Genomic DNA, 27,451 nt, shown 5'->3' with positions numbered 1-27,451 from the left:
CGCTCTGGGATCAAGCCCCATGTCGGGCTCCTCCGCTGGGAGCCTGCTTCTTCCTCTCCCACTCCCCCTGCTTGTGCTTCCTCTCTCACTGGCTGTCTCTCTCTCTGTCAAATGAATAAATAAAATCTTAAAAAAAAAAAACACCAATTGATATACACAGCATGGACAAGTCTCAATGCTAAGTGAAAGCAGACCTACAGATTGGTGGGAAAGGGCTTGGAGGAATTTCAAGGGGGTATAAAGAAATGGGATGATGTGTTCATTATCTCAATGTGCTTCTGGTTTGACATGCATACGTATGTTAAAACTTAAATTGTACATTTTAAATTTGTACGGTTCTTTGCATGTTAATACATCTCGGTTTCAGAAAGTAATACCAGTGTTCATACATGTTCTTTAAGGGATCATTTCATACCTTATCTTTCTTCACAGTACCCCCTTCTCACTTTTGGCTGATGACTTTTCATTTCTATTTCACCAAGAAGACAGAAGCAATCAGAACAAGTCTTCACAAGTTCACACTGTTACATTTACCCTCATACCTGCACCTGCACCCATGTGCTCACCAGACTGTGCAGGCCATGCACATCCCCTCCAGTGTGAGTGCCCTGTGTGCATACTGCCCCCAAGGCCCATGTGCCATCCCTGCATCCCCCCACCCTGCACAGGCTCACTAGATCACAGTACTCACCTGCTCGAGGCACTGCTCTGCAGTTCTCCCTCTCCCTCATAAGTGGTGTTGGGTCATTCCCATCATTCAGAAGTTACGTCATTTCTTCCACAAGAAAAATCTCGACCCCACTAACTCCTTCAGCTGCTCCATTTCACGTTCCTTTCCAGCAAAGCCTTTCAAACAGTTATCTGTACTCTTTCCAATTTTTCCTCTCCTTTTCCAGTGCTGGTACAGTCAGGTGTTTGCTCCACTTTTCTGCTGGAATTGCCCCTGTAAAGGTTACGAATGGCCACCACTAAATGATCCGGTTCCTTCTTAGCTGGGACCTCAGTTCTGCCTACACCCATTGACTTGGTGATCTCACTCACTCTCACAGTGTTAAAGGCCATCTATATGCTGATCACTCACATATTTATTTACTCCAGATACCTGTTCATGTGGACTCTTCCAGACATCTCAAACCTAGCAGGTCCAAAACACAACTCATGATGCCCTTACCCCAAATCTGTTTTCTCAAATGTCTCCCTTTCAATTGGTAAACAATTGGATGGATTCAAGTTTGCTAAATAAAAAATGTTGGTAATACCTTTGACACTTGCTTTTCTCCCACACTTCCCATACAATTGGACAGCAAGTCTTCAAAAATGAAACAGATTCTGGCTACGTTTGCACCACCTCTACTGCTCCCATCCATGTGCAAAGCACCATCATCTTCCTCCTGCCTGGGTCACTGCAGTTTCTCCTGCGCTCCTGGCCTCTGCCCATGCTCTCGTCTTTCTTCCATTTATTTTCAGCATGGGATCTAGAGTGATCATGTTCAGATCTAAGCTCACATTAGTCCTCTACTCAGAGAGCTAACTAATCATAACACTCGAGTCCCAAGTTCACAATAGCCTTAAGGCTCACTGTGCTCCAGGCAGCCTCCTTGCTTCCAGAACAGGTCAGACCTCAGGACCTTTGTACTTGCTGCTTGCTGTGCCTTAATGTTCTTCATCTAGGCTCTCCCCAGGCTCTTCATTTTTTACTGAAGTGTCGTTCTTAGGCTTAACTAAAATTGCAGCTACTGGAGCATTCCTGACTCTTCTGCTGTTTTATCTCTCATATGTATTAACATAGCATATGGGGTTCCTGTCTTATTTATATTTGTATGTTTTCCCCTACTTGAATGTAAGCTTCAGAACATTTTTTTTAAAACTATATGGGAATAACTAGTATATTTCACAACAGTTCTTGGGACATATTTAGCATTCAATACTCTTGAGTAAATAAATGGATGAATCAGAATCAAAATAATGTGTATATGGTTAAGATAAAACCTGAAAGCCATGTGCCATTCTCCAGAGGTAACGACTGTCAGGAGTTTAGTGTTTGCTTCCAGAATGTGCTATGGGTAAACATATTCACAGACTCCTGTTTTCACGGACTCTGCTCTATGGGATGCTTTTTTTCGCTTTGTATTTCTTGAACATCTTTTTTATGTCAATACTTAAGTAACTACCTCATTTTAAAATTCTGGCTGAATTGTATTCTGTTGTGTGGATAAGATTACGAGTTAAGTTTTATGAAAGACAATTAGTTTACCCATTTTATTATGTGCTTTGGTAAACATTTTTGTGCACATTATATATGCAGGCTAGTATTTCTGTAGGATAAATCTGTCGATTGCTAAGTCATCAAAATATAGTGCCACATGGCCCCACAAATGTACTAATACTCTTCTCTCATTACTGTATGAGATTCCTTGTTTTCTCATATTGTATCAACATTAAATAGTGACTGTTTTCAGTTTTTGCTAGTGCTGTTAATTTGGAAGTGCTGTTAATTTGGAGTCATAGGGGTGATGCCTCTGGGGCAGGAGGAAGGGCTTGTCATTGACTCCTCCTGGCAATAGCTCATTGTAGTTCTCCATCTTCCTGGCTAGAGGTGAGCAGGGGAAGGCGGGCTTCAGAGCGTTATTCGTTCAGAGTGGGTTTGAGGGTAGCCACGGCTATGATTCACACCTTGTATGCTGCCCTGGTCAGGATTTACCCAAACGAAGCAGTTCTACCCTTCGTCCCAAAGCTATTGTAGAAGACGGGACTTATGTCCTTCTAGACCCAATCAGGCTCAACCATTCCATCTTACTTAGGAAAACAAGTTAAACAATCTTCCTTGAGCTGAAAATCTCCCACTATCTGAACTCTTGAGTGGCTCTTAAATCGAAGAACGAGTGGACAATGAGACCACGTGTGAAGGTCTGGAGACTGGGACGGTTTGCTGCATAGACAGGGGCTAGTGCAGGATGAACGAGGCCGTGGAGGAAGGAGGGCCAAGTTCCTTCTTGGCGGCGGGGGGGCGAGGGGGGGGGGGTTGTGCTACCTGCACAGACCAGCCCCCATGATTTTAACGGCTTCCCACCGAGGACAACTGAGTCATCTCGTACTTAAGCTTCACGTAGCCAGAGTAAGGGGAATCGGGGGAGTCCTTTGTGAACTCGCCCTTCACATTTGACAGTGGGAAATCGATCAAAAGGTCCTTTTGTAAGTGAAACGTTCAGCTCTTGAAGCCCTTAACTACCAGTTAGTGGCAGAAGGAGCCAGAGCCACACTGCGCAAGCGCTTTGCCTCCCGGGCCCGCGCCGGCCTGGCCTCGGCCCGAGGCGTGTGCGCCTGCGCGGAGCTAAGGGGCGGGGCCCTCAGGCGTCCCGGTTGCCTGGATACCTCTGTGCAACAATTGCTGCAGCTGGCGCTTCCCGGCTGTCGCTAGAAGGGGCAGTTGGCCCTCGCTTTCCGTGGAGCCCGAGGAGGAGCGGGTGAGAGTCCCGGCCGGCCGCCCGGACCTCGCGAAGCCGGCCTCTTGGCCAGCCCCCAAGCCCGGGAGCCCGGCCCCGCCACAGACCCCGGTCCCCCCATCCAGGCTCCAAATCCGGGGGAGGCAGGGCGGCCCGGCCCTTGAGGTGCGCCCGCGCCCCGAGGCTTACGGGCCCGTCCTCCCCCTCCACGCAGAGCACCTTGATTCCTCCCAGCCTGGTCCCGGTCCGCAGGGAGCGATGCCGCTTCCTGACACCATGTTCTGCGCGCAGCAGATCCACATTCCCCCGGAACTGCCGGACATCCTGAAGCAGTTCACCAAGGCTGCGATCCGCACCCAGCCCGCCGACGTGTTGCAGTGGTCCGCGGGGTAAGCGCCACGGATGGCCGGCCGGTCCGCCAGCCGGCTCGCGCCTCCTGCCGTCCCCCCTGCAGCACTGCTCCGACGCTTTGGTGGGGTCTAGGAAGCATTATGGTTGATTGACCTTCCCATGGATGACTGCGAAAATGCTCACTTTCTCACAAAGTAATGACAACTCCTTTACGGAGAGTGGTACTTACTCAGACTAACACTTACGAAGCAATGTATTGGGTAAAAGGTTTCTGCATTGTTATAAAATCAAACTACTACAGTCCCTTTATTTTATTTGTCAAATGATTTTTATAAGAAGGAATCTTGTAAGGCTAAGTTCCTCATCCTAGAGAATCCTCACAGGGTTCGGTACCTGGTTGAGTTCATTAGAACCAAAGCGACCAAGGTCATATTGGGGTAATTATCCCAAGGCTGCTAATAGGGTTAAACTTTGCCCAGCTTAGTTCACAGAAGGCAAATGAGCCTTCACTGTTTCTTGCAACAAACATCCTATTTTCAGGAACAGACATTTGTAATTTAAAGGTTACAAAGTTAACAGACCTTAGAGCCATTAAAATAAACCCATTTGGTTTTGAAAGAAAAGGTCTTTGCCCCTTTTGAGTAGACAGACTTAGAAACTCAATTTTATGATCACAAGAACCAGTATAAAATTAAATGTTTTGGGATACCTGGGTGGCTCATTTGGTGAAGCTTCTGCCTTCAGCTCAGGTCATGATCCCAGGGTCCTGGGATCGAGCCCCACATCCCAGGCTCCCTGCTCAGCAGGGAGCCTGCTTCTCCCTCTCCTTCTGCCTGCCGCTTCCCATGCTTGCACACTCTCTCTCTCTGACAAATAAATAAAATTTTAAAAATTAAATGTTTTAGTAACTAGCATGTCAGATTTCACTGACCTTCTCTAAACTGTATAAGCAAGGTGGGTTAGTTTCCCGTGGCAGCTAGAACAACCACAGAATTGGATGGGTTACAACAGCAGGCATGCATTCTCTTACAGTTCTGGAGGCCAAACGTCCAGGAACTGCTTCACCTAGCTAAAGTCATGTTGTCAGGCCTTCTCTCCAGAGGCTCTAGGGAGAATCCAATTCTTTGTTTGCCTTTTCCAGCTTTCAGAGCTGCATTCCTTGTATTCTTTGGCTCATGGCCCCTTCCTCCATCTTTAAGGCCAGTAGTGTGGCACCTTCAAGTTTCTCTCTCTGCCTTCCTCTTCCAAGGGCACTTGTGATTGCATTTAGGACCCATCAAGAGAATTCCGGGTAATTTTCCCATCCCAGAATCCTCTCTCCCATCTACAAAGTCCCTGTCACCATGCAAAATAAGATCCACAGTTTCCAGGATTAGGACCTGGATAACTCTGGGGCCCTTACTGAACCCACCACATAAGGCTGCTTATTAATCCAGTGCTTCATCTTGTAACAGCACTTCTGTCAGTTGCTTCTGAGAGATTCTCTTAAGGTTCTTGCCAAAAAAATTACAGCCTCTGGTTTTAACCATCATTCAAACATCAGTAAAAGATGGGACATACGAGTTTATTTGTAGTCAACAGAACATTCCAAGATTGAATCACTTTTTTTTCTTGGGATGTTAAGTTATTTTAACTTAAGCTTCACTTTAATTTAAAAGGCTTAATTGAGAACTTTCTAGATGTTCCATGCACCTAATTTCTCTCAATTTTCAACTCAATTTTGGAGTTTAGGAGAAAAAGCAAGCATTATTCACTAACCAGGGTGTGTGAACTGGGCTCAGATGTGTCCCAGCTGTCACAAAGGAGAATCTGTTAGGGAGGGATGTTGCTCAGAAGAGGGTGAATTGTGGGGCGCCTGGGTGGCACAGCGGTTAAGCGGCTGCCTTCAGCTCAGGGCGTGATCCCGGCATTATGGGATCGAGCCCCACATCAGGCTCCTCTGCTATGAGCCTGCTTCTTCCTCTCCCACTCCCCCTGCTTGTGTTCCCTCTCTCGCTGGCTGTCTCTGTCTCTGTCAAATAAATAAATAAAATCTTAAAAAAAAAAAAAAAAGAAGAGGGTGAATTGGTCTTTGAGACAAGGCAAGGGCATCCCGGGAAGAGGAACAGCATTGGTCCAGTGCCCTCCAGGGCATTGGCACCAGGGGGCTCACCCCTAATGCAGGCTTTCTCAGCCTTGGCACTGTTGACACTTTGGACAAGATAATTGCTTGGGGGGGGGGCATGTGTGGGGGGAAGGTGGGGTGTGGGGGTGTCTGAGCATAGTAGGACCCTTAGCAGCATCCTGACCTGTACCCACTAGAGGCCAGTAGCACCAGTCACTCCCTCTGGTAACAACCAAAAATGTCTCCAGAAATTGCCAGTGCCTTCCTGGGGAGAGGGTGGGAGAATTGTTGGGAACCAGTGCTTTAGGTGCTGTGGTTCGATCGGTGAGGAGGAGTAATAAAGTTCCTGGAATAGGTGAAAACCCTAATTAGGAGCAATATGGCAAAACTAAGCCCCCATGCCCCCTCCCTGTCCCTGTCACCTTAGATCTTCCTGTTCACCTTTGTCTCCCACACTGCCGCCCTTGTTTTGACTTTCCCTCAAACTGTTAAGTCAACAAAATGTGGATGGAGAGAGAAAAGGGGATGAAGGTTTATCATTTCTTTCAGCCTATCAAATATCTATTTATCAACAGCTGTCTTTGGTACATAATCAGAGATGTTTCTAATTATTCGTATCTTCTACATCATGGCCTGTGGCTCTGAGGGATGATTTCCTATTCGTTTTCCTGAGTATATTGTTTCTTTTTGTTGTGTTAGTCATTAGAGTCGCAAATGATGTGGCTTCAGCACACACGAGCCAGAAGCTGGTGTGTGCCCCCTCCTGACTTGTTACCCTAAACTGTTTCCATTCCCCTCTAGCCCCCAGCATCAGCACCACTATCTGCATCCCAGAAAGGAACAATTAAGGGGGAAAAAAAATACTAAAGCAAATTAATAAAAAAAAAAAAAATACCAGGCAGGAAAAGCGAAGGGTGGGGGAAGGGTGGCATCTGACAGTCGTGGAGTGGAGGTGTTGGTCCCCAGCAGAGCAGAGAGGTGACTTTGCTGATCCGGGATGCTGTGGGGTTGCACAGAGATGGTTGAAGTCAACCCCCTTGGAAATCAGCAAGGCCAAGCAAAGGGAAGACCAAACACGAACTGTCAAAGTAGAATGACTGGACCATGACATTGCCCCTGAGTCATTGCCATCCCAAATCTCCTGCCTCCTTTGGCAGCATTCCAGGACCCCTCCTAGCGTGTGATTGATAAGAATAGCACATGTTTCAGGAGACCCCCGATGGCCTGGTGGCCGAGCAGCATGTCCAGCCTGCTGTAGCTTGAGCTCGCTGCTCCTAGGAGCCCTACGACAGGGACTGCCATTATCGGCTTTGCAGAGAAACTGAGGCACGCAGAGAGGGTTAAGTTGGAGAGCTGAGAGGAGGAGCCAGGACTGCAGCCCGGCCCTCGGACTCTGGTGTCCCTGGACGTGTCCCAGGCATGGTCATGCTCACGGCTCGGTTAAGAACCCACATGAATTCCAGTGCTTTCTGGGTTCCGATGAGCCTTCAATGATGTCTGTTGCTGTTAGGTATTTTTCAGCTTTGTCCAGAGGAGATCCACTTCCTGTCAAAGACAGAATCGAGATGCCCGTGGCCACTCAGAAAATTGACACAGGCCTGACTCAAGGACTCCTGAAAGTTTTGCACAAGCAGGTAGGAGGGGGTCTCTGTTCTCCGTCCATGTCATGAGCTAAAGCGTGGCCGCTGCATTGTCGCGTGACACGCACGCTGGCTCACCTTTGCTGGGCCTGCCAGATTTCTTCAGAGGCGGAATCTGTTGTACTCAGTGTCCTTTCTCTAGTCTGAAGAACCCAAAATAGCTATTTGTGATTAGAATTTATAGGCAAGTGAAATATAATTGCTTTTAAATACCAAATTAAAACACTAGATGCTGCTGGACTAGAGGTCTGGAAATTCAGCTCCAAAAATGGGGGCTGCAAGTCTCTTCTTGAAATATGTTCATAAAATTGCATACATGCCAAAGAAATAATGTGTTGCCACCTTCATCTGAATGACAGACCGCCCTTTGGCGTCTGGTGAGCGCTGTGGTCCAGAGAGCCTGGCACGGCCTCGCCCAAGAGCCCGGGGCCCGTCCTCACCCGCCCCACCACCTTGCTTTTAGAGAACCGAGTTGTTAGGGACGGTACCACCCAGCCAGGCCTGGCATTCCTAACAACCGGGTTGTGTTGCTAAAAGTGACATCAGTGGTATAACCGTGATCTTTGAAGTGGTTTGTCCCCCTTATACATTTTGATGTACCGTGCTCCTGTGATACATTGACTTCTGCAGGTAGGATTATTCCATGGTTTTCTCTATCTTAAGAGAAAACGAATCACCATTGGAAGGGGTAGCTTGGGAAAAAACACGCTCAAATTGCTCAGAGCTTTTCACATAACATGCAGCTAGCAGATCGCCGCCGTTACCCGTTTTCACAGATTGCTTAAAATAATGGAAGGAGTGAATCAATTTTCAATTTTAAGATTTCTTGCATTTAACTGTGAACACATTGAGCAGGCTGGATTTTAAATGTTTGTATTTTATTTATTGAAGTTATCGTTTGTTGTGAAGTGTTTCGCACAGACAACAGAGACTCCTGTAGCCAGTACACGTATGACCGTTGGACTCAGTCGTCACATCATGCCGTGTTTGCGTCACAGGCCCTTTTTCCTTTTGAGAAGTAAAACAGGCCAACACCGGCTTGCCGCCCCTCCCTGCCCGGCGCCCCTCCCACCGCACACCTTCCCCGCCCGGCTCTCCCAGGGCTAACCGTGTTGCGGACCCAGAGCACATCGCCCGGGATGTGGTTCGGCCCTTGGGATCTGTTTATTCATAAGCATTATAGTATTTCACAGGTTTTTAAAACTTAAAAAAAAAATACTTAAAGACTTAAAAACGTACACATTTTCTCATACGGTGTTTTCTCTACAGTGTAGCCACAAGCAGTATGTGGAGTTAGCGGACCTACAGCAGAAATGGAAAAATCTGTGCCTGCCGATGGAGAACTTCCGGGCTTTGTTGCAGCTGGATCCCTGCGAGGACAAAATCGAGTGGATAAAATTTTTAGCGCTCGGATGTAGCATGCTTGGTGGGGTACGTACCTACAAGTAGCATATGAATAATTCTCTGTGGTCACAGGCCTGGCGTAGAAGTAATGTAGGTGTTTCAGTAACCGCAGAAAACACTTTTATGACTTTAGTTACTTTGTTGGAGAGAAACAATTCTTTTTCAGATGCCTGCTGTATTTTTAGGCTTACAGTTATTTTATTTTTTAAGATTTTATTTATTTGAGAGAGAGAGAGTGTGAAAGCAGCAGAGGGAGAGGGGGAAGCAGGCTCCCTGCTGAGCAGAGAGCCCGATGCGGGGCTCGATCCCAGGACCGGGAGATCATGACCTGAGCTGAAGGCAGACGCTTAAGGACTGAGCCACCCAGGTGCCCCATAGGCTCACAGTTACTTTAATTTGCAGAAATTAAATACTTAGGAATGCTTCAATTTTAGAATTGTTAACAGTAGGTAAAATGTATAGATACTGTGACAGTGCATTTAGGTGATAGAAGAGAATGCATCAGTGACTTTTTATTGACCCACACATCACTTGGTAAACAGATACTATGTTTTCCTCATCTATGGGAAGAGGCATAAAACTATTTTATATTTGAGTTAAAATATGTATCAGTAGCCAACAGATATAGTGCGACTTTGATGATGTCGAAGTGTGACCCTTGGCAGTGAAGACAGAGATGGCCCTCCAGTTCCCAAGGAGGGCCGGGAAGGGCAGGGCTGGGGCATGAGGATATGGCAGGACTTCTTTGGGAATCTGGAAGCTCTCTCTCCAATTCCAGTGTTTGAGTCTCTGTGTGCGACACAGGGGTCCAGCGAAGGGAGCGTTACTGCTTTATACTTGTGAAGAATGGGCTTTAGAAGGGGCTCCCTTCACTGCAGAGCTGGGCGGTGGTTTCACCCCCTCCCTTCCATCTTTGGACCGCAGATAATTCACAGTCCTCGCTTCATGGCGCACACTCAGCTCCGATGTTAACGTTTAGAGGTCACGTTGTGTAGGAAACCTCCAGGAACCCTACATGATCACGGACACACAGACGTGACTGCCTGCGCTGTCTTCCTCCATCCCATCCCCCTGCCTCCCGTGAAGCAACCCGGTCCCAAATCTCCTGCTTCCTGTGGGCCACATACATACCCCCAAGAAATACGGTATTTAATTTGCATGGGTTTTAACTTTATGAAAAGATGAGTCTGTGGTTAGTCATCTTCTGGAACTTTCACTCATCCCTGGTTAGATTTCCATCCCTGTCCGTCTGCCTTATCACAGACTGCTGTCTGTCATTCTTTGCCTCTGCTGTGTAATATCCACTCTGTGCCTAGACCACCATTTACTGGTTCTATTAATGGCCGCAGTGAGAAACGCAGAAACCCCTGGAAAGCCAGGTGCTGGCTGGTTGCTGCATAATGAGTCATGTAAGTGCCGGAAGGCCGTGTTTCCGTCAGCGTAGAGAAGACTGCTGCGCTGGGCTGGTTTGTGCCGGGGACTGTCCTGCAGCAAAGTGGAGCTCACGTGTAACCAGGGGAGTGGAGTGTTGGGGTGGGAAGGACAAAAACAGATGTACCTACTGAACATAATTTCACGTTGCTTTGTTCAGCTGGAACTCTGAAAGCAAGATTTCAGTATTAGAACATGAATATCTGATATTAGAATTCATGTTTGTGGTTTGTGCCTTTAAACTTAGCTGTGAAATTTTGATTTGGAGCAGTGGTGAGAAAGAATATTTCATATTTTGGGGATCCGTCTTTGTAATGTTTACTTCCCCAATCATGAAAAGTAAGTGCTGGATTTAAAAGCAAGTCAGAGCAAGAGAGAGGGTTTCCTGTCCGTGTGTCGTGTGGGACACTAGGTGGAGACATTTGGTCACCTTCTGGACTGAACCCTGGGGAAAGGACAAGAAAGCCGCAAACGTGCCTCTCCTTTCCTTCTCTACTGTTTCTCGTCCTTGCTGGTCAGTGCGGGGTCCTGGCCTGTCCCCTAGCTGGGCCACCTCGATAGTCGTGTCTGCTGTGGGCTCTGAGGCCAGGCCATTGGGGAAGGGCTCCTCTGGTTCACTGACCGTGTCAGTGTTGGGGGAGAGTTGGGGAAAGGGTGAGCAGGGAGGTGTCAGGAGTGGGGGTGTCGGCTCTGCCCTGGCCTGCCCCCCACTCCTGCCCCTAGTGCAAACAGCCCTGGGGCGGCCGGGCCGGGATGGGGGAAGCCACTGTGTGCCCACTTTGGCCGGGGCAGCTTGGGGGTACACCAGCACAGAGCTGTGACTTGGAGGTGACGAGGTGACAATTTTGGTGTAGTTTGGCATCTTAGCATTCATCTTTATGTTGTTGTTGTTGTTGTTGTTGTTGTTTAGAGGGGTGGAGAGGGGCAGGGGGAGAGAGAGAATCTCAAGCCCTTTCCACTGAGCACCGAGCCCAATGCGGGGCTCAACCCAGGACCCTGAGGTCATGACCTGAGTCGAAATCAAGAGTCGGACGCTGAACCGACTAAGCCACCCAGGTGCCCCTATCTTTATGCTTTTTAAAAAAACCTTCAAAAAAGAGGAAATGGAGAAGCGAAATGCAGGATGAGTCGTTTACAACGGATCACTGCCCATTCACTTTTCCACGTAGGATTTCTGTTACGTTGGAATCTGGTTGCTCTGTCAACACAGTGGACTTATTTCTGCTTCCTTCACCCCTGGGCCTCTGCATGGCTGGTGGCAGATGCATTCTCTGTGCTCTTAAATGTTTCTTCACGGTCACTGGTCAAGATGAACTGAGCTTAAGGTCTCTACAAAGGCTAGAACCTCTGATTACATTTCAGTCTTCTGTATCCCTCCCTCCTTTCCTTCCTTCCTTCCTTCCTTCCTTCCTTCCTTCCTTCCTTCCTCCCTCCCTCCCTCTCTCCCTCCCTCCCTCTCTCTCTCTCTTCCCTCCCTCCCTCCCTCCACAAGTGTTTGTTGTGCGTTGCTCTGGGCTGGGTCCTGTTATGAAGATTCGGAGGGAGTGAACACAACAGGCAGGTGCCCCAACCCCCTGGAGCCTGCAGTCCGTTCTGTCCTGGGAGCCCAGGAGCACCGAGAGCGCCGCTCTGCTTATGGTGTTGGGAGCTAGGAATGGGGCGAAGGGGCGGTGTGGGCTGCCCCGGGCAGGTGGGATGTGGGGTGGGTGTGACTCCTGGCCTCTTCTCCCAAGCTGTGCGGCGCTTGCCTGGCAGAATGATAACATTGTATGTTGTGACCTTTGTCTTTACATCTCTGCACCCCCAGCAACGATCCTAAGCATTAAAGCCATGGATCAAAATCCTCTGCTTTGTTTTTTAAGCGCAAAGATTTTTTTTATTAAAAAAAAAACAACTGAGAAGGAAGTCCCCCAACCCCCCCCCCCCACCTGCACTGACCGAGAAAGTCCATGATGACAAATCACCAGCCCGACTCTGAGGCTCTGAGAAGCACCGAACTTTGTTCATCACAAGAACGTGTCCCCGTGTGCAGTGGCAAAGGTGCACGTGTGCAACGCAAGCTTCCGTCCAAACACATCGCTTACGAACGGGCGTCACATCTAGGGTTCTTGCCGTGGGCTGGAACATTCGAAGCCTTTGTCTGTGTTCTCAATCCGCCCAGCGCCCCTCTGGGTTAGGGCCTGTTCTGGGAACCTCACCGCGGCTCATTGACTCGGACTGGAAGTGGTTGAGCAGGATCTGAACGCAGACCCCTGGCACCGGCGGGGGGGGGGGGGGCTTGCTAGTGACGCTGGAGCCCCAGGCGTGTGTCGCGCACAGGTTGGGACACCGAATGAGAGCCTGCCATTTCCTGTCTCAGAGAATAACAACTCCTAAGTATGATCCTTAGTATCATTTGATATCCGAAAATGATTCTTACCCTGAAAAGCTCTCAATGTCAGCCTCCTAACAGCGCTCACCTTGGCGTTCTTAGAACATCATCCAAGCACAGCTGTCTTTCCGCCCCATCGCAGGTGCCCTGGGGGCCCAGTGGTGGAGGCAGTGTCCCCGCTCGCTCCCCTCCTGCTTTCCACGCAGCTTCCCCAGCTAGGCCTCTAAGCCCGTTCTGGGGTGACCACGAGCATTCATTCATTCCTTTTAGCCTGCGGCCACAGAAAAGATACAGCCACCCCCCTCCCATGGGTGGGAGCTTCAAGCCACAGACTTGTTCAGTAGCTGCCCCCTGCTGTGGGAGGGATGCCCTTGGACCCCCGCCCCCAGCGCCAGTCACTCCACTGCTGAGTGTCCCCCCAGGGAGAAGAGAGGAGAGGCGGTGGGCACTCCACCCCCATGCCTCCACTGCTCACTGTGCTCGCACGTGGGGGCCCTGCATCCTCCCCTGAACGGTGACGCGGGCAGCATCAGCTGGGACGAACTGGCTTCCTGGGAGGACCACGTCCCAGCCAGCTGGGGGATACCCGTCTCCCACCCTCCCCTGCCATGAGTCCATGAACAGAACCACGTTTTAGATGAGAAAAGACCCAGGAGGGTGAGGAAGTAGGTGCAAAGGACCTCCGGCTTTTTAAAAGTGGACTTTGAGGGTGGGACCCCCGCTTGACGTGCTGAGCGTCCCTCCTGCGCGCCCTCAGCCCACAGCTGGGAGCGAGGACCCCTCCTCTTCTTCTGGACAAAGGGGTTCCTCAGGACCTCATGCAGATTGTCACTTCCCGGCAAGCTGAAAGGGCGCTGGGGGAGGGGTGAGGCGGCTCTGTGTGTCATCACAAGAGCAGCTAAAATTCTGAACCAGCGATCCCACGGAGCCGGCACCCCCGAGATGCTCAGGAAACAGTAGGAGTCTGCAGGCCTGTTTTCCTCTCACATCTCCGCCTCGATCTCACAGCCGCTCAGGCTGAGATGCTTGGCCAAGACCAAGTGCAGCTTGGCAGCCACACCTCCCAGGACAGCTGGCATCCAGGAGTGGGGAGTCGGGGCAGGAGGCTGGAGGAGGGGCGCTTGCCCGGGAGGGCCTCCTGGCTGGCGAGCACACAGCATCCCAGCCAACAGCACTTGGGAGCTGAGCAATCTGGGTCCGGGAAACAGGCTTGCAGGGCAAAGCCAAGCCAGTTGCTTTAAGAATCCTTTTGGATATAAAACTTGCCGCCCATCTCAGCGTCAGGAATGTCGCCCCAGTAACGTCATTGTGCCTTCGCAGAAGGCGGTGACGCCAGGGGCTGTCTGATGGATGTTTTCCTTAAATACCTCCGCCTGGAAGCGTTGGCACTTCCGCAGACCTCATCTGCTTGCTGCCCGCCAGCTGCCTCCGCGCCGTCCTCCTTCCTGAGGCTCTACCGTGGCCCGCAGTGACTCTGCCGCTTGTGACGGACGGAGAAGCAAAAGTTGACACAACTGCACGTCTTGGAAAAGTTTCAAGCGAGGAGCATGGATCGTAAAACGTGCGGCGCTATTTTCACCAAGGCCTCTCAAGGACCTCGCGGAGAGGGAGGGCGTGGGCGGAGTCCCCGGAGAAAGCACCTGCTCTGCGGACGAGCATCATTTTGCCCCCGGGGGGTTAGACCGATGTCAGAGCTGCGCCATCCACCCCGGCATCTTGCCACGGCCACGGCCAGCGGTCCCAGGGAGTGTGGGAAGTGGGTTTCCAGGTGCGCCGAGCCCCAGCTGTGGCGATAGGGAGCCCCGGGCCCGTTAGGCCTGGTGCCCGCCTGTCCAGGCCTGGAGACCCCCTGGACGGGGCAGCTCACCCTGCAAGCCAGCCCAGTGGCTCTTCACAGCGCTGGGGTGCGGCGGTCCTGCGGGCTTCCCTCGGGCCAGCCACCCACCCTCCCTGGGCCCCTGGACTTCCTTTTAGTCCTTTTCCCCTCTCCATGCCCCAAGCAGGAGGGATCTTCTCCGCTATGACTGTGAGCAGCTGGCCGGGCTCCTGGGGAAGGGCCCTGCTGTGTGTCGCACACCTGCCAGTGACGTCGTGGGTGAGGGTGGGAGCAGGGCCATCACCAGCCGAGCCTCTGCAGGAGGCCCGAACCCTGGCCACCACCGCGACTGGAGCTTTGGATGACCCAGCTAGGCAGCGCCCAGACTCTGGACCACAGACACGTCGAGATATAAACGAGGCTCCGGCCGTTTGTGCGTCCGTAAGGTGTCAGGCTTGTTTCCCCGCACAGTCACGGTCCCAGGCAAGCAGGTCTGTGTGTGACTCTCCCCAGACGGGAAGCTCTCCTTTGTGCCAGTCCCGCCTGTGTTTTCCTCGCTCTCCTAAGTGCAGCCCTCTAAATGTTGACAGCCTGCTCTCTGCGGGGCAGAGGGCCCGGACTCGCAGCGGGAGCCCACGATGAGGTCCAGGCATGCAGGCTCGTGTGACATCACCAGGGCCCGGGTACAGTCCTCGTGCCCTCCTGGCTTGGGGCGACAGTCTGCGGGCACTTGAGTGCGTGCCTCGGAGTGGGATGGCTTTCAGGCTGAAAGTCAAGGTGTCGGCCAGGCTGGGGTGGGGGCGACTGACACAGACAGAGAGAAGGCCCATGAGCGAGGTGCACAGAGCGCAGGGGAGCAGGGTCTGGTACTTTCTGGAACCGAGACGAGGCCCAGAGCAGGGCCAGCCCCGAGTGGAGCCTGCTTGGAGCCTGATGGCAGGTGGGCGTCAGGACGGCTCACGAGGCCATCTGTCCTAGAGCCCCCCCCCTCCACAGGTGGCACCTCCGATTGGTGACTGTCCACTCCGTCCCCGGTATGTCACGGCGCTGAAGGGGCTGGAGGGTTCTGGGCTGGTGTAGGGCCCATCTTCAAGGAGACCGACACTTCCTCTTTCCTATTTTAATATAAAATGAAATCTGTGGATTCGAGTTCTTTCCAGGCCGAAGGCATCTTGATCCAATCTTTCCTTTTTATTTCATTGTTTATGGCAAGTGTAAATCCCTAGTTCCTAATTTAGATTGAGAGCATACTTGTTGGAGAATTTCTGTAAAATACACTCAAGCGTTGACCCTGCTGGTGTCTTACGCTCTCCTAGTGGTTGCAGGTAGTAACTGTTTCCCCACCCGGTTTGTGGTGTTTCTAGTCCTTGAACAGTTCGATGAAGCACCTGTGCGAGATCCTCACCGCTGACCCCGAGGGCGGGCCTGCGCGTATCCCGTTTGAGACGTTCTCCTACGTCTACCGTTACTTGTCCAAAATGGACTCGGACATCCCTGAGGTGGACACGGAATCCTATCTGGCCAATTTAAAGGACACTGTGTAAGTATGAGCCCTGCCCGCAATTCCAGGGCTCGGATCCCTAGAGAAGGTCCCGTCTGTCCCTCCTCTCAGACACCTTTGCTTCGGGTAATCCTGCCTCTGCTGGGAGGGAGAGTCATGCACACCGCGCTCCATATGTCCCCAAGATGTCCCCAAGCGGTGCTCAAGAAAGCTGACCCCAAGAGGTAGCTCTTCTTCACGTGATCCAGGGCTGTGCTGGACTGCAGGCTGGTTCTCTTTGTCCTGTCTCTGAGACAAGCTTGTCCAGAGTTGGTCTTGATTCTTAAGTCCAGTGTGTCCAGTGGTTTAAAATCACAGCATGTGAAAGAGCAAGATAGAAGGCGCGTCCCAAAACCCCGAAGGCGGAGGCTGTGACTTCACCTTTATTCCTTGAATGTTTATCGGGTGTCCACTCCATGTACCCTTCTGCTCTTCCTGGGAGCGGACGGACACCGGACTCACGGACCCCGCCGGCCCGCAGGGGGGAGGGCCGCGAGAACGGGACAGCAGGGGAGCAGAGGCAGGACACTTGGCTTGTCATCCCCGCCAGACTCTGGTCCCCTCCTGCCCTCCCAAGTTGTCCGCACCCAGGACGCCAGGCCCAGGCCCCAGACTCCCTGCTGCCACCGTGGCCATCTCTCCTCGGCTCCACCTCCTCATTCCTTCCAGACCATGTCCTGTCCTCCCTCCTTCAGAATCCCTGCCCTCCCCCGTCCAGTCTTCCGTCTCCTTGGTGTGCCCTCCGCTGACTTGCCCTTTTCCTCCAGGGGACACACTGTTCGTGCCCTGACACGCCCGACACACACCGTTCTTGAGGATTCAAACCTCCCCTCTCCGAAGTCCGTGTGGGCGCTCACCTTCCCCTCCTCTGTAGCCACGCTCACCAGCCCTTTGTCCTGTGGCTGCCCCCCACCCCCATTTCCAGGGAGTCACCCCTTTCTTTCCTGAGACCTTTAGTCCCATCCCCAGCTGCCCACCAGTGGGGAGCAACAGGAGGGGCCTGGCGTCATGCCACCACCAGACCCACCACCGTCCTGCATCTGTCCTGGTCCCCACCCCAGCTGAGCAGTACCCCCACTGTGCCTGCTCTGGGACTGTCCCCTTCCTCTCCACCAGCTTCCTCCTGGCTCCGTCCTGCCTGGTCAGGACACAAGCAAGCTCTTCCTGTGTCAGCACCAAATCTCAGGTCCAGCACAGGGGGTGGCTATGTAGATGCTGTCCTGTCCCCTCCTCCCAGACTCCTTCTCTGACTCCAGATCCAACCTGTGCCACTGACACTGGGGCTGCTGAGGCCACCACAGCCTCTACGTGCTTTCCTAGACACTCCCATTGATCTCCGGTGTCTCTCCCTCCCTCCCTCTGCCCCACCTCTGGGAATCTCAGCCCTCTTGCCCCTCTGTCTGGGCCCCTCCCACGGGAACCCCAGGCCTGTCACAGAGCTGGCCTTGCTTCCCACCCCCATTTCCTCAGGGCCGGTGAACCCTGAGGTTCCAGACTCAGATATCAAACTGCCCACTTGACCTTTCCACTGGGACGTCTGGTGCACATGCCAGGCTGAAAATGTCCCAGCAGAAACCACATTCCTTCCATACAGTTCCTTCCTCAGTCTCCCCCTTCTGTAAAATGCATCACCAGCTCCCCACGAGGTCAGGATAGAGAGGTCAGGACAGAGACGTGGGTGACCCTTGATAATGTCCCTTTCCTCCCCCACCCCAAATCCATCCCACCTCCTCTGTCTTTCCTGCATTCCTATGGCCCCGCCACCCACTGCCCCTGGCTCCAGCCTCCGCAGGCAGCCAGCTGTCCTTCCAAACGATAAATTGATAAATCGAGCCACTTCCCAAAGGCTTCCCACCCATGCCTTCGTGGCTTTTGTGCCCCACAGGGTCTGATACCTGCCCGCCTGCAGTCTCGCTCCCCTGGTTGGCACTCACCGTGTCCCCTGCTCAATGCACGCCAGCCACACGGGCCTGTGGGGTTCAAGCAGGCCGAGCTCCCTGCCCCCTAAACACTTCAGGCTCTTGCACTTGTGCTTCTGGAGCACCCCACCCCCTTCCCCTGGCTGCCGATGTCCCCTGCTCAGAAAGGCCTCTCCGAAAGGGCCCTTCCCGTGAAGCCGCTTCCCTCGCCCCTGTCCGTCCCCCTGTGAAGTCACTGTATGTGGTGAGCATGGAGCGCCGCGACGCGGGCTGGTTCACTGGCCCTGAGGTGGTGTCTGCTCACCTAGCAGTGCTCAGGGCATCCTGGTGGATGGACAGGACCCTTCGGCTGCCTGCTCCCCACAAATGGTGGAGATGGAGCGGCACGGGAGCCCCTGGGGAGTTTGGGTTGCAGCTGGTGACAACAGAGAAACAGTGAGGAACTTACAGAAGGAAACGGGTGGTGGGTTCTGGTTGGAAGCTCCCCCCCCCCCCCCCACTGAGGGGCATGAGACTGCTGCAAAGGTCCCAACAAAGAAGGGGGAGGCTGTAGGGCTGCCCCAGATTTGGGAGGCTAACTGGATGTGAGGGGTGGGCCACAGGCTTCCAGGTCTGCCCCCAAAGGGTAGGCGGGCGTGGGCTCCAAGCGGGTGCTGCTGTCTCCCAGGACGTGACCTGTAGGGGGGCAGGCCTCATGAGTTGGTAGGCCTTTGGGGTGACCCACGGGCTGGGGGAGCGCAGGCCTGTGCTGGAGTCCACCCCCTCCCCGGGGTGCAGGATGTGGCAGGATGAGGAGGACGTCAGGCTGGCGGTGGGGCAGCTGGAGCTCCAGGCTTTGAGGCGGGGAGGGGTGAACAAGAGGAGGAGGGGGAGTGCCCCGGGGACAGAGGGTTGGGGGGGAATGGATGAGCACTGCCCAGTGTGGCCAACTGCAGAGCTGTCCCTTACATTATGACCTTGGCAACGGTGATTTCAGAGGAGTCGTGGGGACAGGGGAGCAGACACAGTGTAGGCTCCAGCTCCCCCAGATGGCCCTACAGACTGAGAGGAGTGGGAGAGGTGGGTGGGCCCCTGGAGGGAGGGGCTGAAGATAACGGAGAAGAACACTTAGTTGCTGGGTGCGGGGCTCGGGTGTAGAGCCTGGTGCCTTGTGCACCCGGACCTTGGACAGTCCCCTCAGGGCTCACAGGAAAAGCCTGAATGTCCCTGGGCACCCCATAACCCAGTCTGGAGCAGGGCACAGAGTTCCTGAGTCTGTTGAGAGCAAGTGCATGGAGCAGCAAAGCACTTGGAAGACACTCGGGATGGGGCAACGGAGCTCAGTGGGTGGGCACGTGGCCGGCTGGCCCGGGCCAGAGTCCCCCTGTCCCCACCCGCTCCCCACCCACCTTTGTAAATGGGCTGACTCGGCCTCTTTTTGCAGTGGGAGTGATTTTTGCCTATCCAGTAATTCATTTATTCATGCCATGAGTCACTCACTCACTCACTCATTCATTCATTCACTCGTTGCTCGTTTCCAAGAGTGTTTCAGACCCGTCCACGTGTCTCTAGTGGAAGGTGCTGGACACTGCCCTGCACTGGCTTCGTGGTCGCACAGGCACTGATGAGCCGAGGGCGTGCAGGCCGGAAGACAGGCTGGGTTGGGCAGGCCGACCAGGGGCCCTGGCGGACGGCATGCCCTGGGGGCTGACCCGGAGGTGGCTTTGCCAGGACCTAGCTTGGGAAGCCCCTGGGAAGTTGGAGTGGCCCCTTCCTGTTTCCAGAAGGATCTGGGATCGTGTGTTCATGGCAAGATTTGTTCTGCAACCATTAGCTGGTACCCAGGGTGAGGAATTAGTTCACAAGGAAAGTCCAAAGAAAATCCCACTTGGTGTTTCTCTTCTATCACTTGGTTAATGGCTCTTCCTTAACTGGGGAAATACACTCCAGCTGGGCCTCCATTTGCTGTTAGCACAACAAAGACAGCAAGCCCGAGGAGAGCTATAGGGGCCAACGTGGTGGGAAATCCTCATGCCCAGGAAAGCAAGGGGTCCGAGTGACAGGCATCATTCTCTAGCATTCCGTTCTTCACCTCTAAGCAGCCCCAGCGGGAGACTGTTCAACGCCTGTGATTCCCCTGGGGCTGTGAGAGATGGTTGCTGTTTATGGTAGAATATGGTTTAGGACCACTAACTGATGTTCCTTTGAAAATAGTGAGCACTCGAGATGGTTCTCGTTTCCCCCACCGATGTAGAGAATGAATATTGTTCAAGTTCAGTATTTTTACATCCACGGATGTTGGCAGTAGAAATGTACTAATGCTCACCATCTCTTAAGAAATAGAAGTATTTATAGATAAAAAAAAGAAAAATCGAGAGACATGCTGTTGGCAATGCCAGTTTCATAGACTCAAGACAGTCCTTTGAGTTTCACTGGACCTAATTTTTTCACCTAGAAATAAATGTCCATTTTTGTATGAGAAAACAGAATGCTTTATTTTCGGAGCTAAGAATTACTGATTAGAGATCGGAAATCATCAGTTTTTCTTGGTAAAACCTTTAAATTGCATTTCATAAAACTTGCATTGTGTGTTGTGAGAAATGACTAATACAGTGCCTTTATCTGTTTCCAATCTAGAGAATCTAGAAAGAATGGCATGATAGGACTTTCAGATTTCTTCGTTCTGAAGAGGAAAGTTTAGAAAACCTCGAGAAGAAAACTCAGAAGACAGAGGCCGTTAATACAGAGAAGAACACTTTTTAATGTCAAATAATGCTTTGTAAAACCTTGGCAACAAATACAGCTTGTCTTTAAACACAGAGGTGTGTTATGTGAGTTTTTCTTGTAATGGAAGCTCAGTGGTCAGTGTGTCCTGGGATCTACTTAATGATTGCTCTTCACCATGTTTCCTGGAAGACCCTTACATGGAAAGGATTCATAGCAGGGAAACAATTTTTTGAGTAAAACAATCTGTTTGGATGCTACAGGGTAGGGAGGGAGGATGGGCCGTGTTAAACTGGCTCTTCTTTGTCCTCATCGGGAACTGCTGACCAGCAGGAATGCTGAAGTTGGCTCCCCGGACAACCACACCTAAGACCCCCCCACCCCAGGTAGAGTGCCTTCTGCTGAAACTGGATCTGTTCTGGGAGGGGTGGGCCTGGGGAACATCTGCTAGCTAGAAGAGCATCCTGGCCCCAGGAAACAAAGTAGACAATTATTTATTTATGATTTTGTTTATTTGAGAGAGAGAGCAGGGGGAAGAGCAGAGGGAGAGAGAATCTCAAGCAGGCTCCACACACAGTGCAGAGCCTGATGTGGGGCTTGACTCCACAATCTTGAGATCAGGACCTGAGCCAAAGCCGAGAGTCAGACACTTAACCGACTCAGCCACCCAGGCACCCCCAAAGTAGACAATTTAGACCAGTGCTTGGTCCACAGTCCTTTATTTGCTTTCTTTATATAAAGTCTTCATAATGAAATGGCAATTAATACGCCTTAGATCATTTTTCGGAGAACTTAAAAATGGTCTGGTTTGTTGGTTCTCGGTAGATTGGCCGTTAATAAAAGTTATCCATGTTCAAAGACTTGTGAAAACCCAAAGTTATGAGAAATAATTTGTTTCAGGGAGGAGAGAGCCCCCTCCTGTGTAACTGCTACCTGAGAGCAGAAACCCTGCCTCGTCCTGGTTCTTTCCCAGAAGACCCTGCACCTGGCCCCGCCGGAAGGCCAGCCATAGATGTCACGGAGTCAGCCCCGGAGAGAGCTTATCAAGCAGCGTGTCTATCCAGGGGACCCAGGACTGAGAGCACTTCCTGACAACTCTGGGGCCTGCTTGCTAACAAGCGTCTCTCCATTTGGTAGAATTTGGTGTGAGACACGCTTTCATTTTAGTGCTCTTGTTGGGAGGTTATAGGGGAGGGACATAGAGCCCCTGCATCCTGTCATCACCAGAGGCCACCGACATTGACCAAAAGAACGTCGTCAAATTGCTGCCCAGTCTCACTGGCTTAGGTCAAGAAGGTAAATTTGGATGGAGTTTTATGAGACTGACAATAAATGACGATGATCGTAAATAAACGTGCTAACACGGACGTCCGAACTAACAACTGTCAATTGGGATACTTTTTCACTCTATCAAAAAAGCATAAGGTGTTAAGGGCACGAAAGCGAATGAAGTAGGTGAGAGGATAAGTAAACCCAGGTGCGTCCAGACAGTGGGGTGTTATCCAGCTCCAAAAGGAATGAGCTGTCAAGCCTGGGGAAGACACGGAGGAAGGTTAAATGCATATTATTAGGTGAGAGAAGCCAGTCTGAGAGGCTAAGTGGATGAGTCCAACTGTGTGACATTCTGAAAAAGGCAAACCACGGAGACAGTAAAAAGATGGCTGCCAGGGGTTGGGGCGGTGAACAGGTGAAGCACAGAGGATTTTTAGGGCCGTGGAAATCCTTTGTGCGATACTATAATGATGGATACATATTGTTCTGCATGTGTCCAAACCCACAGAACGTACGCACCAGGAGTGAGCTCTTGGGAGGCGAAGAGGTTCACCGGCTGTCACACATGTGCCCCTCCGGCCCTGGATGCTGCCAGCAGGGGAGGCTGTGGTGCGTCGGAGCGCGCGTGCACGAATGAGCCACTGGCACCTGCTACAACATGGTGTAAGGAAATGGCCCCTGTTGGGGAGCGGGCTCTGCTGTTTGTCCTTCATCTCAAAAGGTGAGTCTTTTTTTTTTTTTTAAGATTTTATTTATTTTAGAGAGAGAGAGAGAGTGTGTGTGTGTGTGCAAGCAGGGTAGGAGCAGAGGGAGAGGGAGAGAGAACTGAAGCAGACTCTGTGTTCAGCACAGAACCGGATGCGGGGCTCGATCCCACGACCCTGAGATCATGACCTGAGTTGAAACCGAGAGTCGGACGCCTAACCAACTGAGTCACCCAGGCACCCCACCTAAAGTAGGTCTTCAGAATGACTTTGTCATAGAACTGGAAATAGCACTCCCTCAAAAACATTTCCATCCCCTCGAAATAGTTTGGGTCTGATCTGAGGCCCCACGAATGCCCCAGCGTTCAGACAAAGAGAAACAGGCACAGGAGCATGAGCTGGCCTTTGTCTAGCTGATGCCCCCTGAACACACCTGTCACCTCAGGGGGACGGCCAAAATGCAGGCTCTGTTTCTGGGGTTAAGTGCACATCTGAATGGCCAGATTCAAGCGGGGTTTCCAGAATATTCTTTAGAGTGGCCTCTGAGTCAGCAGAGTTGGAAGTGGTTGTCCATCCCAGTCCTGTCCCCTTACTGCCGGCCGTCCCAGCAAGGACTGTGATCTTGGGGCTCTGTTCCTGTCCCTCCCACAACACAGTGTGGGGTCTTCCTCTGGGTCACCGTCCGCTTAGCCCCAGCTGCAAAAACCGTCCCTCTGTGGTGACTTCCGCCAGCGGGCTCCCAAGTGCCCAGACGGAAGGTGGACAATGAACTGATTTTATAACTAACCAAGCGTAAAGGGAGGCGCTTCTGTCTCATTTTTGCCTGAGAGCCTCCGGCATCTTGTTCTAGCAGCTCATTAAGCCACCGCGCTGTGCGCCGAACCCCAAAACTGGATCGTTTGCTCCTCGCCACCTAGATTCCTAGCATTCGGCCAGCGGCCTTATGTCGTGAAAGAGAACGTTCCTGTTCCCTCGCTGCTTGGACTCTTCCTGTCCCATAGCTGAATCGCCTTTCTTCTTCTTCACATCCTGTGGTTATTTCTTTGTAAAACAGCCATAGGACGTTTGGCTTTCAATCAGATTCCTAACTCTCTTTGGGGGGCTCACTCAGATGGTTTAATTAATAACTGCAAGCTGGTTGTGCGTATCATTAATGAACGTGCTGGAAAAAATAAACCGTTCAAGTGACTGGAGTGTTTGAACAAAGGTGCTCTGGAGGGAGACCCGCAAAAACGCTCCTCCGTGGCAGGGAGATGGGTGGGGTCCCTGAGGACCCCGATAGCATTGTTGGGGGCTCGGAACCACGTGCTGCACACACGCTGAGAGGAGGCAGATGGCCTCATCTGGGTTCAGCACCTCGGGAGCCAAAAAAGATTATTCCAATTAAAGTCACTTAAAAAACAGGCTTTACAATGATGGAGAGTGAGCATTAAAGAAAAAAAAACCAACCTGGCATTTGTGAGGTGTGGGTTTAGAAAATATCTGCTTTCCCTTCATTGCAGGGGAGTGAGTTGGGGGAAAGCAGGATTGGAAAAGCCACAGGTGCACCTGGGAGGATGGTGACATTGACCTCATGACTGAGGAGCTCTCTGTCCTGCCAAGATGGACATCCAAAGCCATTGTCCCTGCAGCTGCGACCAGAATGATCTGGTCTTCAAGCTAACTCTTGTTGTCGGCTTCTGCTTTTTCCACCTTTAAAGAAAGTGGTTTTTGTTGATCGGTGTTCCTGATGTGTAAGAAAGAGAAAAGGCAGAAGGAGAGACGATTCTGGAATGCGCGGTCACCTGGCAGGGTGAGCTCTGAGGCAGTTGGGCAGGGCTGGGGTTTTGTTCGGAAAATGATTTAGCTGCAAGTCGCTCGTTTAACTTACAATTAGGTGTTACTTCCTGGCGATCACTTGGCCTACTTATGAATTCTTGTAACATGAGAAAATCTAGCTTTACAAATGGTTTTCAAATGTGGGGAGATTAGTACGTATACTCCATTTCACAATTAATGAAGAAGGAATAGATAAAGTAATCATTGGTTGAGTTTCATAGTGCTATTTCCATGATTCGAGGCTATCATTTTTTTCAAGTCTTAAACCTTTCCGAAGGTCCTTGAAACACTCGGAGGCCTGAGGCTCTTTGCTGTGGCTTCTAAAGAATGAAAGGGGTCAGACACTCCCTAGGGAAAATTCTAACCCAGGCGGACTTAGTTCTCCCTCGTTATCAAAGCACGTTCTCCCTGGAACCCGGTGAGGTGGGTGCAGGAGTATAATTAGCCCGCTTTTCTAGGGAGACTGAGCCAGAGCTAAGAAGCCAAGGGCACTGTGGGCAGGGTGCCCTAACCTTACACTTCTGTCCCCTGCCTCCCTCCTTGTATCTGCTCCATTTCCCCGGGGCTGGCTCTCCGTGAGGTCACAAGAGCCAACAGGGAAGGGAAACCACACGGCTGTTGACGCGTTAAGGCTCCGTCTTTCTCGGTTGGGTCCCAGGAGCCGCGTGGGTGGCTGGTGTGTAACCCACCACAGTGGAGCAGGCCTCAGACTTTCCCCTGTTCTGATGGAGCCGGTGTAGACCTGGGATAGAGAATGGCTCCCTTCTGGGCATAGGGGCCACTCAGTCACCCCACAAACCCTGGTGTCATGCTCGGATCCAACGTGAAGTGGCACGAACAGGGGCATGACCAGAAGTCGGACAGCCGGGACCAAGTGTCCCAGTGGGGCCTCGGGGACACCTGGGTTGGGGTAACACCTGGCTGAGATGAAGGTGCATTTACCCAGCACCTGGAAGGTCTCGCCAAGCGCAGGAGGCAGGTGCTGGCATTACCCACATTTTACAGATGAGGATGCAGGTGTGCCGTGGGCCAGCTGTTGGGGGCACGGTCTCACAGAAGACGGCTTTTCAGGGTGTGGAGAAGGGGGAGGGGACCCCACGAGGGAGGGCGCAGGGCCCTGGGGCAGCCACGGTAGGGACTCTATGACCCTAGGCCTGAAAAGGTAGGGGGAGCTGTCACAGGGGTTCCGAGGAGTGGCTGGAGCTGGAGAGAAGACCCCAGGCAGGAGCTGTAAATTAGGTAGAGAAGTAGCCAACACCCGGGGGCCTCCCCGGGGCACAGCCATGGGAACAAATACTCCTGTCTCATTGACCCCACCCCACCCCCCACCCTCTGATCTTCTGCCAGGGTCTCCTGTTGGCCAAGAAAAACCAGAAACCAGAGGAAAGAAAGCCTCAAGACACAGAGGTCAGATGCGTTGGGCTGGAGACCGGAGCGAGGAGGGGGATGCTGAGGCCGAAGAAGAAGGACACATCTGGCACTCGGTCATTCGCATGAAAAATGGGTGAAGGTCTTTCCTGTCTGTATCTCTGCATATTCATGTGCACGCTAATAGGCACCAAAACGATTTCTGGAATGATAAGCACACAGTAGAAACTGGTGGAAACTTCTGAGAAGGAGAAGTTGCCTGCTTTCTGTGGTGTCACTTGATCTACAGGTGGATTTTCGCCCCCTGTGAACTTCCTAAATATTCATCCGTCCATCACCAATCGTTAACAAGAATTGCTGTTTTTGAACTTCTCATGCTGGGGCTGGAAGGAAGAGGTCCTTCTCATCTCCTGTGGTTGAGTTGCCATCAGGATGTGGGTCTAGAGCTGTATGTGGTAATAGCAGCTACCGATTCTACTATAACTTACCTTCCACCGAAACACACAAGTTACGGGTAGACTTCATTTTTCATCCCCAATGGCGATTTCACCTAGTTCAAGCAAATACACACCAGGTCCTCAAGGAGGGGGATTATGCAAGGTGTGTCCACCAGTTGGGAGCTCTTTTAGAATTCTGCCCATTTTATGTGCATTAACTCACTTAAGCTCCATAGCAACCCCAAAAGTGAATATTATTGTTATTTACTTCATGCTACAGATGTGACAGCGGGGAAAGAGTCCAGTTAAGAAACCTTTCCAACTTCACACGGGGAGGGGGTGGGGGGAGAGCCCTCTGGTGCTCACCTGATCCCCCCTCTGCTGCTGTGAGCTCTGGTGTGGAGGAGCCCGTCTACATCAAGGGTGTGGTGGCCTGAGGGGTTAGGCTCTGATGGGAGTACCACCTCAGCTTGGCCTCACTTCAGTTATATCCGCCAGTCAAGGCCCTGACACACTCAAGCAAAAGGAAGGGAAATATCTGGTCTTTGCAATAGACGTTACTGGATTTCTAAATTCATAGTAATGACTTGAATAGTAGCGCCCAGAAAGACATGTCTAAGCCTTGACCGTGGAACCGACGCATGTGGCTGGATTAGAGAAGGGGCCTTTGCAGATGTCATTAAGTTGGGAATCTTGACAGGGGATCACCCTGGATTTAGGGTGGACCCTAAATCCAATGACTGGTGTCCCTATAAGAGAAAGACAGAGGGGGATTTGAGGCACAGACGCAGGGGAGAAGCGGATGTGAGGACGGAAGCACAGCTTGGAGTAAGGCAGCCACAAGCCAAGAACAGCTGGAGCCATGAGAGATGGAAAAAGCAGGAAAGAGTCTTCCGCGAGAGCCTTCAGAGGGAGCGCGGCCCAGCCAATGCTCGATTGAGGACCTCTGGCCTCAGGAGGCTGGCGTTGCTGTAAGTCCCCCGTGTGTGGTAATTTGTTACAGCAGCCCGAGAAAACTCATACACCCCATTACCTTCTTGCCAGCTATGTACAAAGGGGTATCAGGAATGGAGTAGAGGTCTGGGTAGATATGAAGCAAGATCTGGATTTGGTTTTCTGTTGATCCCAAA

The 27,451-nt window shown here is 51.8% G+C and overlaps 1 protein-coding gene across 2 annotated transcripts; it reads left to right on the top strand.

The window, feature by feature from the left end:
* The first annotated feature begins 3,402 nt into the window (after window positions 1-3,402).
* ROPN1L (rhophilin associated tail protein 1 like) lies at window positions 3,403-20,817 on the top strand. Of its 2 annotated transcripts, XM_045787402.2 has the most exons (6): window positions 3,403-3,464; window positions 3,658-3,832; window positions 7,409-7,532; window positions 8,808-8,969; window positions 15,925-16,100; window positions 20,636-20,817. In XM_045787402.2, the coding sequence occupies exons 2-6, from the start codon at window positions 3,702-3,704 to the stop codon at window positions 20,697-20,699; spliced, it is 657 nt and encodes a 218-aa protein (XP_045643358.1). In that variant the 5' UTR covers window positions 3,403-3,464; window positions 3,658-3,701; the 3' UTR covers window positions 20,700-20,817. The 2 variants fall into 2 exon arrangements, with proteins under 2 accessions (XP_045643358.1, XP_045643357.1); XM_045787401.2 differs by having other exon boundaries at window positions 3,403-3,832.
* Window positions 20,818-27,451: the final 6,634 nt, after the last annotated feature.

Source organism: Ursus americanus, chromosome 15, assembly GCF_024610735.1.
Source record: "Ursus americanus isolate L20-20 chromosome 15, mUrsAme1.1.p, whole genome shotgun sequence".
NCBI lineage: Eukaryota > Metazoa > Chordata > Mammalia > Carnivora > Ursidae > Ursus > Ursus americanus.
This window is presented reverse-complemented; position numbering and strand designations above follow the sequence as displayed.